General features: G+C 37.3%; 1 protein-coding gene across 1 annotated transcript in view; it reads right to left on the reverse strand.

Annotated features, from left to right (window-relative positions):
• PIP4K2A (phosphatidylinositol-5-phosphate 4-kinase, type II, alpha) overlaps positions 1-18,713 on the reverse strand; it is a 67,224-nt gene that overhangs the window by 27,867 nt on the left and 20,644 nt on the right. Inside the window, exon 4 of the mRNA XM_009887134.1 lies at positions 6,310-6,462. Coding sequence (XP_009885436.1) covers positions 6,310-6,462 — 153 coding nt within the window. The remainder of the gene's footprint in view (positions 1-6,309; positions 6,463-18,713) is intronic.

Consider the following 18,713-nt stretch of genomic DNA (forward strand, 5'->3'; position numbering starts at 1 on the left):
TACACTGATGAGTAGTTTTACACTGGAAGGCTTGTACGCTAACAATTCCCTCTTGTTCACCTGCTTTGAGATGGCTTCTCAATTTCTTTTCTTTACCTAAGTCACTTGGGTGTCAGCACTGAGGAATAATAAATCCCCTTTGAAGTCCATTTAAATGAAAATTAAAAAAAAAAAAAAGGTGTGCAAAAGGTTTTGTTTTTTTCTGAGACACTCAAGTTGCTTTCATTTTATTTTTAAAAATTTCCATCCTGCCTGTCATCTATTATCAAAGAGCACAGGATTCCACTTTTCCATCAATTTACACCAATTTAATCTTTAAAGCAAGTTTAAGCTCACTAGGAAGGACAGGGTACCTTGATTCCGACATTTCAGAAATTGGAACATCTGCCACCAGAATTTTACTCAATGGCCACTGATTTCTGCCCTTGAAAATATTTGTAGTTTATAAAATATCTACATATATACTCGTATCTACATTCGTATATTCTGTATTTTACTTAAATTACTCAATATTTTTTTTGCACAGGAAAATACATCCAAAATCAACATATAAACATAGCTTGAATATATGCTGAAATGGAAAGTTTGCCTTTAGGAGGAAGCAGGCTATTACCTGTCCCTTAAACATAGGATGAAATCCTGGCAACGCACTTATTGTCACAGATGACTTTGCTGAGCTCTCCTTTAACAATGCCAGCGGGAGCGGTAGGTTTAACTCCAGTTCACTGGTCCATGCTCTTGGGGTCAGGAGCATAGATTTAAAACAAAACAGCACTAGATTTGGAAGTATTTCAAATGAATATTTGATTTTGTCCTCAAACACTATTTAAGTATTTGACGTGAACATGCTCGATTAACTTACACAATTTTAAATGGTCAAACTACGTCTGAGTAGTAAGCTCATACAACAAAGACTTTTCTAATATTTCAAAGTCTGACCCATTTGAGCATAATGATGGTTCAAGTGCATTTGACAAGTAAATGACGTTCAGCTGAAGTAACACCTCAGCTGAAGTAATGCTACCTAAGAGTAGCAACAAGAGTTCTACTAACTGATGGTATAATGAAAATATAAGCAGTCCAAACCAATTGCAAATTATCATTAAAATGTGGCTAAAAAGCAGCATTTTACACTATGTATGAGAAAATATTACAGTAGTTAAAAACTAGTTGGCACGGAAATTCACAGTGTAAGAACCTAGTATGTCATATGTATTTATATTTACCATACTACTTAGAAACCTAGCTGGTTCATGCTCTGGGCCATTTTGTCTTTAAATGTAAATGGAAAGCTGGTCCATGCATGATGGACTCTATAATCTAGCCATAATAACAACATGCTTTGCCTCTTTAAGCAAGGAGAAAGACATGATTCCCCCCTATTTTGTGGAAGTGGTGGGCTTAGTGGTTTTTTTTTGTTTTTAAACTTGGTAAGAGAAAATAATGATCTCTAGTGTTCCTACTCAGTACTAAAAGCGTCAGACTCATCTGATGAGTTGACAGAAAGCGTCAGTGTTTAGACTGATAGACTGAAGCGTTCACCATCTGTCTGAGGTTGTAGGCCTGACTGCCACTAAAAAGAAAAAGGCATCACATAAGACAGGGTAAACGAATGAATGCAACTCATAATTTGGTATAGCAACTATAATTTAAAATTGTCAGGACTATTATTTACAATTCAACAGTTTTAATTTGGAATCGCTATCTATACTTACATGCTGTTTCTATAGTAACTTCTCCTGACACTCCTTCAAGCCTGGTTCACTTTTAGTTATTTACACATTTCTAATATGTAGGCTTGCAATTTGATCTTTTTGGTTTTATTCTTGATAATTGTATTTTAAATAGTGGTAATAATACTGTAAATTAGGATGTACCTAACTTGATTACTTTTGAAAAATGCCATGTGACATTGCAATAGAGCTCTACCCAGAAAGGAGAAAGCTAGTTAACTCAGCCAAACTAACTTATTTCATTTTCACTCCTAACAAGTTACTAGCCATTCTGTTTCCTGAAAATAACCTGATTTCTCTAAGGTGTACAGTCAACTCCATTAAAACTTTGGTTAACTAAAACCCAGGCAACTAGACCTGGTATTTTTAGACTTACAAGTGTTTACAGGCTATGCACAATTCCTGCCCCTTTCGTAAATACCTAAGTATACAGACTGTGTAACTGTAACCTCAGCTCCTCACAGCGCCAAATAACAGACGGGCTGTTGCACCTTCAGACAGACAGAGAGAGGAAGGACGGAAGGAACTGGATGGGTTTGTGGACTATACATCTCAATGACCTCCAGTTACTGATAAAACCTTTACTTCTACTTCCCAATGGCAGTCTACATGTCTCTTTCTAACCTTTTGGTGACTTTACAAAAAATCATTGGTACTTGGATTTTGGAGGTGCTCATGGGAAAACTGCCCTGCTACATTTCTCTGCTGACCACACTAACTCCCAGACACCTCATTGGTAGCTTTGTAGTTCAAAAAGGAGCAAGGAGAAAGAGCTATTTTCCAAGTGCCAGGGAGGAAGACTATTGCGGTGAATGGAGAACATACCTAGTCTCTCACACTTCTGACTTGACGTGGTCCCCTCCCCAGTATTCTTTTTTTAAAGATAGCTGCCCTTTTGCATTTATTGTTAAGCAGTTCAAGGAATCTTGGAAAATGTTTGATAAGGCTTGTTTGGTCCCTAAGCAAGGACAGAGGTATTTCCAAGGTCTAGAATGATTCTATCAGCTTGGAGCTGTTAGACTTAATAAGGAAATAGGTGAGTAAATATCATGGTTTAAATGAAACTCATTCAGAGCTCAAACCCATGGAAGAAACCTGGAATGAATTTGTAGAGGGAAAAAAAAAAAGCCTGAGAGAGAGAGAGGAAAAAGATGATCTGTCATAAATGGCATGAATTTCACTCATAATCATAGAATGGCTAGAGTTGGAAGGGACCTTGAAGATTACCTAGTTCCACCCCCCCTGCCATGGCCAGGGACACCTCCCACCAAACCAGGTTTCCTGTCAGAGGTAACTAGAAAATAATTACCGCCCTCTTGGGCAGATGAAAGAGGGTGCAAGATACCAAGTGTTTACAAGTCACTGTTCATAATAGATACGTGATCTAACTTCAGGTCCTTTGCAGGTATTAGATCTCTAACAACGGAGAAACAGTCTTCTAAAATTCACATGAATCACCTCCCTAGTCTTCACGCACCTAAGAAAGGTTATTCCTGCGCTACATAACTGGATATGAACATGTCTGCATGTTCCTCTCCTTGGAAGGCTGAACCTTTCAAATACAGCTCTGCTCTAAGAGCAGACCACAGAGGGTATGATGGAAGGGCACGCCACTAGAAGTCCCAAACTAGTCCCAAACACAGTCACACCTGGGCTGTGAAGCAAACTTAACTGGGCCAGAAGTTTTCACTTATGTGGTAAGTGTTACTGGTGATCAGTGAACTGAAATTGGAGAAAAACTAGTAAGCAGACTTTTCCCTAAAAATCCCGTATTTATGGTACTTCTGTGTGTAATTACAATTAGCCTCTTCAACTGTAGCAACAATTACACTTAAGGAAGATACTGAGCAGTAAGATAGGTATGTAAATCAGTACAGGGAACTTGATATTTACTCTATTGGCAGAAGAAAGTATGCCAAAATAAAACTGAACCTGAAAGAACTTGTTTTATTGACAAAGATTTACACAGCAGTACCAGTGCAGCATCTGAAAAGCCTTGTACTACTGCAACTAAGCCATCTGACAGAACCATAGTTACATCCATACCACTGAATTAGATGGGTCTTGGACTGTTCTCTATGGTCAGTTCCAGTCAGAATGGAATAACTTGCATCCAAATTATTAAACAGGATGCTCATATTCAAAATACTAAGAAGCAGTAGTAACTGGACTGAGTTAATACCTTGAACCTTGCCCAGAATTATCTGGGAGACAGCTAACTGTCCCAAAGCAAAACCACAGTAGGGACCATTAATGAGCTCCAGTGCCAACGGTTGTCATCTAGTGTTGCACTGTTTTCTAGTCGAAATGTAGTCTAAGGCCAATCTGTGTGGGATGACTTGGTCAAGAGGATTATTTAAAACCTTCCCACCAGGACAGTCAGTTCTCTAGACTTTGTCCAGCAGCCTGAGATAAGCTTCACTTGTCTGAAAAACTTCTAGAGAAATGGGAGGACAAGCTGCCATACCTAATGATTCCAAGCATTCAGTTTCCAGGAGCAACACATAGGACATGGTATCAACCATCAGCAGAGTTAGCGGCAATTAATTTAGATTTTCTTTAATTAATTTGAACGATTTTGTTCTTCTAACAGCACATTACTGAAGATACTGAAATTAATTTATTTCATTAAAAAGTCCAATTATTAAACTGTCTTTGTACTTGAGTTATTCAGCATTTAGTACACTTTATAAAGTGTTCTCAACTTCTGAGACGAAAAGAAATACAAGTCATATCTTTATGAATGTTTTGGAAGCACCAATGAAAGCTTTCAGACTCAACTTATTTAAGATACTGAAGCAATAATATATAAGATGCTACTAAGTAAGCGTATGCTTCTATTCTTATATGGATGTTTTTTCAGTATAAAGTGAAATCAGATGCCTGGTACAGACAACTTTCAGATCATTACTCCTTGTAACCTAGCCTATTATGAACCCTGATGTTTGAAAGCATTAATGAAAAAAGATTCCAAACAATTAAGTTCACTCATGTTAGCACTGTCTTCATTGACACTCTTGAAAGGAGGTGACTGTTTTGAAAAGCAGTATGACTTTTCAGCTGGATTAAGTCTCAAAATCTGGATCATCAATACTAGCTTCTAATGCCAAATATAAAGCGGACTAAAACTTTAATTCTGTTGTACTGCTTCACAGATCAAAATCCTTTCAGATCAAAGCTAAAATTGTAAGTTTGAAAACTCCAATAAATAATAACCCCCAAATTACTATTAGATAATAGTTTAAAATTTATCTTTGGTAAAATTGTAATTAAAAGATTGTCTTGTGAACATTTCTGATAGTGACAATATTTATCTACGTTTAAACAAACACGGTGGTCCTACATTTTATTTAAACAGAAAAACAACACGCACAGAGAGAAGAGAGTTCCTATCTAACTCACTGAAGGCTTCCCAAGCTACTCTGGACTTGGAGGGAATTCAGAGATCTCCCTCCAACACAGGAAGAGCAGAGAGGGAGGCAGACAAGCAGCTTTTGCTTTTGCCTCCCTTCCACCTCAAAAGATGGCTTTAAAACTGGTTTTACAAAAGTAAGAGTATTAAAAAAAAAAAAAAAGTCTACCCAAGTGCTTTATATTCACCCAGTGTTGCTTTCAAACTGGAATTTGAGATTCCTCTTATATGTTGGTTGAAACTGCCAGAAAATTACTAAACATTGCAAGACAAAAAAATAAACCATCAAAACCAACAACAATAAAACACACCAACTGCGAATATCCTGAAGTCTTTACCTGAAATTCCAACCCACAGAAGTGAGCAGGAAGATGGAAGGAAGGATAACACCCCCCCTCCTTTTGGCTATCATATTTTAGATGATTTTTAGAGGCGTTTCTGATTAGCGCAGCTTTAGAGCTTATTCAAGCAGATCTGGGGCTAAGAAAATTAGCACTGATTTTATTAAGGTTTCTCCTGTTTCCTAAGTTCTGCTCCCCGCCCCGTGCCATCCACACAAATGATACACTGGCACAGTATGACAGCTATCAAGGCTGATTTGAGGGATCACCAATATTCACTTTTGATTTTACGGTTGTTTATGGAAATTCACATTGGCAAAACCTGTTTCTTTAGTAGCAGGATTTTTACATCAACTATACCTGATATTTAATTTCTCAAACAATACAACTTTTATTGTCTGAAATCTGTTGTAAGCGAAACACAGAACATTCAGCGATCAGAGCAGGATGAAAGAGGTGACCTGCACCATTCATATACCTGGTACACAGACATCTCCCAGGCAGCCCAGGATAAAGCAGCTTCAAGCCTCAGACTAGCAGAGAGAAAGGGCATCTTCCTAGTAAGGCAAAGGAGCTTATGGCCTCCAAGTTAGTGTCTCTACACCATGTAGACATATCATTTCACTTAAAGCTAGCTTAGGTATTTAGAAGTGTGCAGCCTTGTGAATTGCAGACGTATAACAAATTGCTCACGCAAAAGCGAAAAAGTTGGAAGCGACTCTTCCTTCATAATTACTCATTTAAAACTTTTAACACTCTAAAAAGATTGGCATTATAATATTTAAGAAGAGCTCCCACACCCTGATAATAATTAGTATATTACCTGATGGTATTTCTTCAGTATGTTGTGCATTTCTGCTACATCTTCACTTGTTATAGTTTTGATGATATATCTTTTGTCGTAAGATGTATGAAAGCGGGCACCGCTGCGCGCTTGGGAATCATTGGCAAGGGGTGCACTTCTTGTCAATGAATTCTGTCAATTGATTTAAAACAAAAAGCATCATGTCAGAGAAAAATATGCAACTTTTAATTAGAACAAATATAAACCATTTACATTTATTTTTAAATCTTTTTCAATACACCTGCACCGAGCTGAATTCTGCAACGCATGTAATCACAGACAGCATTATCCTGACTAATCACTTCAAAAATATTCTGAGAACAAAAGAATGTTTGGGGGAAAGTATTGACCATCAGTGGTTCAAAAGTCATTCTCAACGCTGAGTACTAATTCATTGCGCTTTGTTACTTATACATTATCAGCTTTTGGGAAGAAAACATATAGTAATTGAAAATCCAAATGGAACAACATATTACACCATAATAACTATAGAGGATTCACTCGTAGTAGAAGTAATACTTTAAAAACAAGCAGGATTTGCTCTTGAGCCAGTGTGATCTGGTACATCAAGAAGATCACTGTTAGATTTCTGAGTTCTAGTACCAGAGCTACTCCAATGATTTCATATCTAGCATTAAGCAAGTAATATTACTGTACAGTTCCTCCTTTCATAAACCAGACCTGCCTTCCTACAGACTCAAGAGGGGAAGATTAGTTAACGACTACAGCAGTTAGAAGAAAAACTGCTAGAGAATTGTGATCATTTTTAGACTGAAGATTGAGACTACTTGAGCTTCAACAGTAGCAAAAGAAGCCACCTGCTTTTTTAAAATTTTTTTTTGTATTTTTGTATTAGTATTCAGAATAATTTTTTTTTATAATTAAAAACAGAAATAATAAATTAGACAAAGTATAACAACTTGCTTTTGGATGGAAACATCTTTCTTTACTGCTAAGAGTTTATACCAATTGTTACATACTTAAATACACCATTATGTTTTTTTTAATTAAGCAGCAACAGCAGTAGCACAGTCATGAGAAAACACAATGATGTTCTTACACCTCCTGTATACTTCCACAAAAATGGACCACACTCTGGAAAGGTTAAACAAGTTAATCACAGACTGCTGGAACACTTCTGTGTTTATGAAATAAACTTGTAGTCCCCATTTGTTATATCCCTACTGGTAGCAGAAATCCCAGTTCCTGCTATTGCTCCTCGTTGTACCATACTGCACAAACAGCTGCTGCTAAATTGAAATATAATTTCCCCCTTCCGCACTCACATTGTGTAATGTTCTCCCTGCCAGAAGAAAAGCCATTTGCACAGAAAGTTTTAATAAAATTTTGTATATAAATGTAAATGTTGCAGATTCCTAAACAGCAAAAGTTCAGCTCCAGCAGCTACAGGATATGATGTGTTTGCATGGTTTGATAAGGCACCATGAACTGAGTCTCAAAACAGATTTACGCTGGAAGAATGATGATGCCTTCAGAAAGTAATTACAAATAGGCTCAGTCTACCATAACCAGGTACCAAACCCCCCAAAATTTATTTTTATAGGAGCTATGTCTTATTTGAAGTTTTATCGTTGATAAATCTGTTCACAAATTCTATGGACTTCAGCAGGCGCTAGACATGTAGATTCAACCCCAGTGACAGAAGGTCAGTAATTATTATGAAGTAATAACCTCAAGCAAGAGATGAGGGCAACTATAGCCCCAATTCAAGACACTTGAACACATACAATTATGTCTCCGTATTTTGGAGACCCATTGACTTCAACAGGCCTTAAGCACAGCTAAATCTTATTTCAAATGTGGGATGCTTTCTGACCACAGTTTAATATGAAATAAAAACATTTTCCCACAAGGTTACTTTGTTCAACTGATACTCAGGAGTAGTAGGAATAACAGTAAATCACCTCAAAGCACACAGTTCTACAAGGTCTTATTAGAACAAAAACCTTAATTATGACATATAGGAGAAATAAATCTTTATGCACTTCTCCCTCTATATTTCTAGGCTTGAGCAATGAACTAGAATCGCTAATACCTATGATAAAAACTGATGTTTTTCTCCATTATTCTCTCTATTCTCCAAAGAAAGAAAGGATGTGAGTACTTCCCTAATGTTTATAAACAAACAATTTTTCTAGCCTGATCAGAACAGAGCTTTGGGGACAACCACTGCAGACTCAGTTCCTTCTTTGCACTGGCTTTTGGACAGACAATTTTAACACAAGCAAGTCCCTATACACCATCACTTCACATGGCATTGAAGACACTAAGAACGGAATTTAAGTATTACTGCAGTTTTCTTTACCTATTTTCAGATGTTAACTATTCAAATTAATTTCCCAGCACTCCACCACTGAAATGTTTTTATGTAATGATGAAGTCTATTCAAGAGAACAGGTATCATAAACAGATCGAATTTTCTTAATGCTACACTTGATATCAGTACTTCATCAGTTTTCAAACTGGATCATAAATCAAATTAGTCTTAGAAACCATCCTCTGTAGAAACCCCCTCTATTCTAGAGTCAGGACTTGGCTTTATTGCCAGGACATACATTTAATAGTTTAAGATGAAGAACTGATAACAGAAGTTTTTAAAAAATTGTGCAAATTCAGTTACCTTCATCACAAACTAGAAAATATGATGTAACATAAGGATTACTTTTAATTTTGAAAAACGCATGTGTAATCATTAGTGTATGTACTGAATTAAACTACTGCTAAGTTATTAGGCTGTAATTCAGTAAGCAATAATAAAGGCTAGTGGGTAATTATTTGTTATTGTTCCCAGCAGAAAAAGGTGCATTACTTGTTATTTTTCCCAGCAGAAAAAGGTGCATTATACTGAGGTTAACTATTGCAATAAAGCCGTAACCAAAGTTTTCTGAATGTATTTTTCCCAGAGAACCCTAGTCTTCAAACTGTAAGCCATGTGGTATATACCTTGAAAGCAATTAACCTGGGGAGACTTAAGTTGTTTTGCTATAAAATGTTGCAAAAAAGCGTACTTGCTAGTCTGCCACTGAACCTCTGAAGGCAAAGGGAAAAAGGGAAGATGGTCAGGAGGACCTGAACTAGCGTTATTCTCTCAGGTATATTTTAATATTCTTCACCAAAAGACTTGACAGATTTGAGTGAAATTCAGATCTGGGAGTACTCAGTGTCTTGCTAGCAATGTCTTGACTGAGTTACAACACATGGGAGATGCTTCTTCTCTGGACTTTTCAGTTGCTGAAGCTCAATTACTAATTCTGTGGCCAGAAAGGGACAAAAATAACCACTTTTGACTTCAAATCTTCCGAATGCTGTTCCTGTAACCATCTGCTCTTTTAAAATCTGTCTCCTTTTGTCTTCATAAGTGCTATTTGCACAGGAGAGCTATGCTAAGTATTAGGCCTTCAAATAAAGTTCTTCCTGCTTTCCTCCAGGAACCTCCTTTCACCCCATCGTTAACCAGCAAAATCTAGTATATATGTATATTTATGTAGCAACCCATCAAAACAAACATAAATTTATTCAGATTTCCCCCCCCATGATGGAATATGATACTCGATGCATTTAAATATATGGACAGCATAAGCAATAAGAAATTCTGACTTAGAAAGAAGTAACAGCCGCTACACTGAGAGAATGAATCAACTAGTACTCCTTTTATCATGCTTCTTTCATTACAATTCAGGCTAGACAAAAAAAAAAAAAAAAAAAAAAATTAGTCAGATTCAAATAGAAATTAATAAATTTAGTCATATTTTAAATCAACTGGAGGAAACCTCATAAAGTTACTGACTTTTTACTGATTCTTGATTTTTCCAACAATAGCTTTTTTCCTAATGGAAATTAATTCTGCCTGATTGCTAACTATAATGACAAGTTAATTTGCAAATACAACTATCACACCAAAAAATGTTGCTAACAGGAGAATATAATACATCTGTAGATAATTATTTAGCACACACTTTACTGTTTCTTAATGCTTTAATGGGTTAGAAATGGTGATGCATTTATTTTTTAGTAGATGGCTACTTTATTATTAGTTATCTATAACAAGCTTAATTAAGAATGCATACAGCTATCATTTTACCACATGCATATTAATTTGTTAGAATAAACCAACCAACTTTATGCCAAGCAGCACTTCTACATACACACAGAGGTAACCCAAATGCCCTCTCGACAATACACTGACTCTAATATTATTATTAGAATTTAAGGTCAGATGTTTAAGATAAAAACAACCTCTAATTAAACAACCTCTTTGACACTTTATTTTTTACTAACTCTCCATTCCTGTGATAACTCTCTCAATACAATGCTCCCTTCAGATACAGAATGTTGTTCCTTTGAACTGGGAAGGAAGGTAGAACACAGAGGATATTGTTAATATTATTATTCGCTGTGCTTTATTTTGATACTTGCATAAGTTTATTAAATTAGTATGGTTTAAAAAGCTGGGAAAAAATCTAATTACATCATATTGTGCTAATTACTAGTAACTGCATTTCCACTTTCTTGTGCTGATAAATGCATGGCTGAGTTTTGTCTGTGGACAGGTTTATTTGTAATGGTTAACTCTCACTTCTGTGAACAGAGAAAAGTTCAAAATCCTTCTAAAGTAAAGCTTCTAGGTATGATGCAAAGTATCTTACCTCTCAGCTATACTAGTTATATATGTTTACAGTTAGAAATCGGTCTTCAATAAAATACATATGCTGTTGCCTGATCATGACAATGAGTTTTGAAATAAAAAGACAAAAATTTGCCTGCACTGATAATCATCATTAGCAAGTAAGATCAAGGAACAGCTTCTCTGAAAGGATCAAACTAGAACAGTTTAAGGGCTTCAAAGAGGAAAAATATGGCTATTTAAAAATATTTTAAAAACACAAAGATCCTTCCTTTTTGATGTAGGTAAAGCTAACTTAGATGTTTGACCCGACACTGTTAATCAAAGCATTGTGCACCCCATTGAACCCTGCCAAATAGGCACTTTACACCAAGTGTGTAAAGTGTGTGGAGTTTTCTCCTTTAAAATAAGATTTTAGACATACCCAGATAGGTAAAAAAGTTTAACTTATTCTGAGGTTATCTAACCCAAGTTTTTAAGTCAATCATCTTTATCTTAATGCAGACAATAATAAGAAACATATAGTAGCGCTCATCAGGCAGACTGAAAACATGCATTTATTTGACTTATTCTGCTCCGTAGTTCAGACTGCCATCGGATGCACTGTGTAGACTTGTCTCTTACTGTCAAATGCAGTTTTGTGAGACAGTACATGGTAAAACACTCCTGTGATCCAGATGACTTTTGCAAGAACACACAGATGCATTTCAGTGATGATTTGTACAGAAAGGGAGTAAAATAAGTTATACTACAGATATCTGTGCACAAATGCCTTGGAGGAAAAGCTGATTGAACCTGCCTAAAGAGAGCAGTGTAGGGCTCTCCCCTGCTCTCTTGTTCAGCAGTAAACTCAGCTAAGAGACCCATCGCCGTCCCCAGCTGCTGTATCTCCTCAGGTGAGGCTGCTGTAGGGGACTGGGAAAGAAATAAAGAATGAAACTCAAGCATTCTCCTTTTTCAAAAGGAAAATATAAGCGGGGTTGATGGAGGGAAAAGGAGAGTCAGAGAGAGATAGATCATGGCAAATACCAGATTGAATTCCCTCTAGCTCTGCTTCTTAATTAGGGGAAGACTAAGTGGAATATGAACAGATGGGAAATGAGCCACTCCTCACTTAGCACAGTTCTATGAGCCATAAAGCCATAACAGGGAGGATATCCTTCAGATAGTGACAAAAAAATACCCTCCAAAAGATACAGGTTTGATGATCTAACAATCTTTGTACCATCACTTACTGCTACTACAGAGCACTTCCATACTGTGGGAGGCACCAGTGGAGTACCTATCTAGCTGTGCAACTTTGGAGCAGTAGTCATAATAAGTTAATAAAAATCACTTGCTTATACTATAGCGTTAGTGAGCACAAAACTCAAAGAAAAGAGGGTCGCAGTGCCCTGTCCCCTTCAGATTTTCCCAGCCTTCTCCACCTCTGACATGGTGTGCCTCGGTCCTCTGGCACAACTAAAACATCTGTCAGCCACGCATACCCTGTTCTGCTTAACAACTTCACTTAGCAACTCACTGCAAGTCTCCTGCTCCAAGTGCGTGTGTTCTGCCAATTCCCCATTCACTTCTCATTCGTGAAGTTTTAATCTTGTGCCTGCTGTTTTTTTGGTCTCAGGAGAAAGAAAAGGTTTTGTACTTTTAAAGTGTGAGTACTTTTATGAGGTCATTTAAAGACTACGCTAAATTACTTGTGTAATTACTTATACAACTGAAGACACGTTTAACATGCCAAGCTCAGAGATACCTCTACTAGATAAATTTCTCTTTCACGTAACTCCCCCTCTCTCCCAAATAGTTTCCCTCTGAGAAATCACTGGCTGGAAGTCTCACTGCCCTTAAATACATCAATATAAAAAATATCACCTATATTGCACTGAGTAGCAGACAACCAGAAATACTCGTCTGGTCTTCAGTGCTGAGAGGGTACAAATCACAAAGAATTTGTTCCATACCACAGAATTAATTTCTGATAAAATAATAAAAATACACCTTTAAATATAAATAAGTAAAAGCTACACCACACTTCCTGGCATTTCATTTCCCAAAGAGTTCTTGATAGAAAAAGCACACCTAAATTGCATGCCATCATTTCACCCAAGAACAGCATATTCTTTGGCAGATTAACTCATAGATCATTTAGTTTTACTGTTGTCCTAATATCTTCCCTCAGCATCTCCTTCCCAAACTCTCAGCTATCTGTGCAGTTTTATTCAGTACAGTAAAAATATACTAGGTAAGGAAAAAGTTTTTCCACAGGTGCTCTTTGGATCTGATCCACAGTTCTTTGAAGTTCACAGGAGCTCTTCTGGAGCTTTCAATAGAATTTCATAAACTAGAATCCAACACAACCGCTACCCATCAGAAGCCATCCAAATTCACCCAGCCATTCCTAAACTGAACCCCAATCTCTGCTTTTGGTTGAGGTACAACTTCCAGAAAGGCAATATGGATTTTTCCAACTTCAAAAGATCAAGATTCGCCACTGTAGTTTTTCCAGTATTTAATAATTTTTGTTGCTGAAAAGGTGAGTCTAACTTTGAATTTTAATTATTTCCTTTTCCGGTCATTCTTATGTATTCTTTCCTAAAGTATCTTGTATTGTTTTTCTGCAAGGATACTCACGTACTACTTACTTCTCAATTCTAATTTTTGCAAGTGCAGCAGGTCAAACTCTGTCAATCCCACCACAAGGCATTCTCTATGTCCTTAAATTCCTTTGATGCCATTTTACTGTATTTTTTCTATATCCACATTTTCAACATCCTTTTTTAAGATGACTAGCACCAAAACTATATATAGTATTAGCTTCAGGTATAAAATAAACAGATGTTAAAAAAAGTTAGAGCTCTTTCTGGTCTTATTTTATACCTTCCAATTTATCCACCCACGGGTGCAGTTACTCCTAGTCAGGAGCTCACAATAGTGCTACATTCCTGTCCTCTTTGACCTCTTGTTCCTTCTCAGAGCTACCACCTCCCCAAACACAGCCTTCCCCCCTCTGTAGTTCTACACTCCATTTTATCCATATAACTATTCATCTGACTGTATTAAAAGGCATCTCATTTGGACAGGCTGGGAATGCCAGGTGATCAAAGTGTTATCCTTGTCTTTATCCCACTTGGCCATTTGGATGGATTTTGCACCTTCTGCAGGTTTTCACTACATGAAATGTCAATTGCTCACTGACAACTGAATTTTGATTGTTGTCATTTAATAATCTGCCATTTACATAATTTTTATTTTTTAATTATAAAGCCCCACAATAATTGGCATTTTAAAAATCAAAGTCACAAAATGTCAAGCCAAATACTTTATAAAAGGTATCCTCAAGGTCCTTAGAAGCCAGCTAAAACACCACCTAATGCTTTATCCTTTGGAAGTCTATTTTTACCTTGCACATCGGTCAAAATAATAGCAGCCTATTGTAATTAAATAACATTAATGATATTATTGAGAATGCTAGTTACACCAACACCAGATATCAAAAAAAGTAAACCAATTTCCAGAGAGACTCTGGTTGTTTCTAAGAGCAACAAGTTAAGCTGTTTGGAGCTATTTTCTCCAACTGAAACAATTTTTTTTGAGAAAACACATGGAGCCACTAAAGTACAGGAAAAGCTTGTCGTCGTCCGTCCCCCCCAACTGCAAGCTATATTTATAACTGGCAAAGTATTGCCTTCCTCTTCAAAGACAAACTGCTGGTGAGGCTCTTCCTCCTCTGCCCACTTTGCTTAAAACGTTCACAGCACGGATATTTATCTCCACAGTGGGAGGCCAAGGATTAGCCACAGCCTCCAAGAGGGTGGAGAGATTTAAAGGTCAATTTAATTAGCTCATTCTAATCTCTTACACATCTAATGTAAATGTCATTGTTTCCTAACTGCTACTTTAGCAGACAAGATTATATTTTAGAAACTTTGAACACATGAACTATGTGTTGGATATAATACAAATACTTCATGTAACTAATCTAAAAAGGGAGCCTAATAAAAATTGTCATTGAGTCAGAGCTTTTCCTAAAAAAGAGAAAAAGGGCAATAGGAAAATTCTGGTGGTAAAGCATGGAGAGCTTTAGAAGAACAGTAATCTTTCAAACTGACTGGCTTAACAGCTTCTCATTGATTTAAATCTTTCCCATTTTGCGATGTCTGGACAAAGGCAAACAACAGTTTCTGGTACTGTGATCTCATCCGAAAGTTGTGGAACGCTAAAATGAGCTTCACAAGCCCAATGTACCCTAAAGATAAATCAGATCACATCCCAGGCTATTTAAGAGTGCCTCTGGGCAAGCTTTGCATGAACGAATAGGCAAAAACAAGTGCACAGATGATGCTCTGTGATGACTGAAATCATAGGTCAGTGGAAAAGCCTGGCAGTGGTTCATCGCTGTTAGAGAATTACGTACACACGGTCTGGCTGTTCTTCTGTGACAGCAGTTACAGTGGTGCTGCCTGACCCGTGCACATCTTCTCCTGAAGACAAACTTGCAGCTCCCCCGAACCTTTTTTGCTTTTTACAAGACCTCAGGAATGATGGATACGGATGAATTAGAGTTGGATTACTGATTAAGAAGCATATCAGAGAGATATGCCATATAACTGGGCATCGATGCTCCAAGGTTTTTTTGCTGCAATTTGAAACAAACAGCCCACTTCTGGGATTGGTGTTCAGGACAGTGTTTTGCCAGTGATTTCTAGAGAGAAGAAAGGCAAAGTGCTAGCATTTTAATGTAACAACAGAAGCACCAAACCCAGAGACATCTGCTTTTGTCACATGGGGATGGGTTAGGGAAGGCTTTGGGGTTTACTTTGTATGCTGGCACTGTGTGTTCTACCACTGTCATTGAGCAAGTTCATGTCTGGAAACATGGATGAGGAAACAAGATCAGGAGACACTGATCTCCAACACTGACATGTGTTTAAGAACGTTGGCATGTAGCAAAGTATACCTGACTGGTAACACGCTACAAGCACAGTCAGTGGTACCACCCTCTCTTGCCTTTGGCAGCTGTATGGACAATACTACACAACGATTTCTTGTCAGCTCAAAAGCAGAGCTCTCAGAGGACTTATGGTGAATGTCATGGGGCCTCCAGAAGATGAGGACAGATCACCACTGGTCCTGTGGTGCACCTGTGAGTGCACTGTCAGTGCACTCGTCAGGGACCCGTCAGTCCCTTCTATGATCTCATTAAGATGTGGATGTACACACTCTGAACACCTATGAACATTTATAAGCACATTGTAGTCAGGGAGCGGTTACTGTGGTGAAAGACATGAAAAAAAGAAAGGCGAAACACCAACTTTTTCTTTTTTGCACTGAGCTATCCTTCCAGGAGAAAGGTTACGGGTTTCTTGGCTTGGTTGAATGAGAGTTTAATGAATAAAACATGTGATTCTTTCCTAAATCAAGTTATCCTATTGAGACTGTAGGTCTGGATTTGGAGCTGTCTGCTTCAGGCATGTACTTGCTTTGGGAAGAGTTAGGGCACTTTTTCTGGGAGCTTCTCCCGTTCAGCCCCGCAAAGCTTGGCTTGATGCCTCACTTTCAACAGCTGTCTCCATAAGAGCTCAGGGAGCGCCTATCAGCTCACTGATTCGGTGTTGCCAGCACGTGCTAAATTACTTTTTTCTACTTTGAATACCCAATTGTGAATGATACTTGGTTTAGGCAAGGAACTGCTGAAAGCAAGGGAAATTAAATGTTTTCTCTAAGGAAGACTAAGAGAAACCAGAGGTTACAATTTCTGTAGCCATACATACAAAAGTTAAGTCCCACAGTCACTAAATTCTTATTTGGGCTCACATTAAGGCACCAAATCCTAGCAAATAATATTCAGATTGCAAACATCATTTTTTACATGCTGGAAAGACCACAAATGCCACAGTACAGTACAGCTGGCTCAAAACCTTACTACCACTACTGCCTATGCCCACGTCAAACAAGATGTCAGCAGTTCTGAGCATCTTGGTGCCAGTGTCCGTTTGGGATCCACAAACTGTACACTCTGCTACAGGTACCTCATCTGATAGAACTTTTCACGCACTGAGAGAGTTACCATGCTAAAATGACCAGCACAGGAATTTTCTTTACAAGACAGTTCTTGCTTCCAGGATTTTTAATGCATTTTATTAAACATCCAATGAAAAGATCATGCCTTAGGAAGACAATTCAACTCCCAGCACAGTTGTTGCTGAGATATTTATTGCTGACCTTGTTGTTTTTAGTTTGATGGTAGAGGTGGTTGTTCCTTCTCAAACCAAGAGCCAATAAATGGAGGCATGAATTTCAGTGCAGAAGCACCAGCAGAGAGCAGTGATTGATATTTGTTTTTCTGAAGAAAGATACCATCTTAGACTGTAAAATAGTTTTTAAGCTCTTAATATGACATCTTAGGATTGGATAATTCACACAAAATGAGAAAAAATATTCATAGGTTGGCAAGAATTTTGGTGATCTGAAGTTTAGATACTTGAAAATAAAATGATATTAAAGGTTGACTTCTGAAAAACGAACCTAGAATTTGCATTATTTACCTGATGCCATATTAGGGTCTGGACTATAAATCCTTCTGTATAGAAAACTGTGAGAGACATCGAAACGTAAGGAGACACCCATATCAGAAGTGAAAGATACTGAGTTCATATGGTTTGTTATTACAGAAATTGCTTAAAAGCAGGAATTATCAATTTTCATTTTAGATTTCAATCTTTTCCATGGAAAAATACACACAGGGCAATAATAATAATTTCTAAATTAAAAAGAACTTGTAGACCATCTGCTAAAAGTTCTTTATGAATTCTTTGTCCTGTACAGAGAACCTCTACCAACTGCTCCTGCAGACAGGCAAAGTCAGACCTGAGCATGTCTCCGATTACACGAAGTACTAAAACTTTAAGGAAAATCAGTTGTGCTCACCCCCGTCCCCAGTAGAAGGTTCATTAGGTACAGTGGGACATTGGTGCCCTGTGGTAAGGGCAACTCTATTTTACTGGGCAAGAACCCAGTCTCCCTCTTTTGCCTAGCAGAATCCAGATGTGGGATTCAGCAGTAACTTTAAGCAAGAGCAGATGTGCTGAAGCATAGTAAAGTAAGTTTCCCTTTCCAGAGGAACAGCAGCAGAAGCATTTGTAATTGTAGTAGATCCTATTTTTCTAATTTGTTGAGGGGCATTAAGATGGCTGCTTGCCTGTTAATCTCTCATAATTTTGCAGTTTCCAGAAGCCATTCCTTTAATTCTTCTGACAGAACTGTACTCTTGGATTTTGTAAGATAAGAAACTATGTCAACCAAGTTGAAAAGAAACTCCAAAGTTACCAGAGCTACCCCATATACTTTGGAAAAAAGAGGCTTTCTGTAGAATAACCTTTGCAAAACCAGTATCTAAAGCTATGGGGGAACACAGAAATTGAAAATTAGTTTAGGACTGTAGTGAGGGATTTACTTTACTACATCTGTTTTCTAATCCCTTTTTTTTTCCTTTTCTGCTAGGAAAGCTCAAATATTTTCTTGTCAATGTTAGGAGGATCCTAAAGAGATAGGGATTCTTTTTCAATGAAATAGAAGACACTAAAAAAATACAAGATCAAGATAATTTACCCTATCAAGGCAAAAATTCTCTTTATTTAATGCTCTGGCTTTTAGAATTACTTTGACACTTTTAAAAATTATCTTCAATCTGAGATCCATACGTACATACTTGTAACATCCAGCAGCACAAAAGATAACAATA

Source organism: Charadrius vociferus, unplaced genomic scaffold, assembly GCF_000708025.1.
Source record: "Charadrius vociferus isolate BGI_N301 unplaced genomic scaffold, ASM70802v2 scaffold126, whole genome shotgun sequence".
In the NCBI taxonomy this organism is placed as follows: Eukaryota; Metazoa; Chordata; class Aves; order Charadriiformes; family Charadriidae; genus Charadrius; species Charadrius vociferus.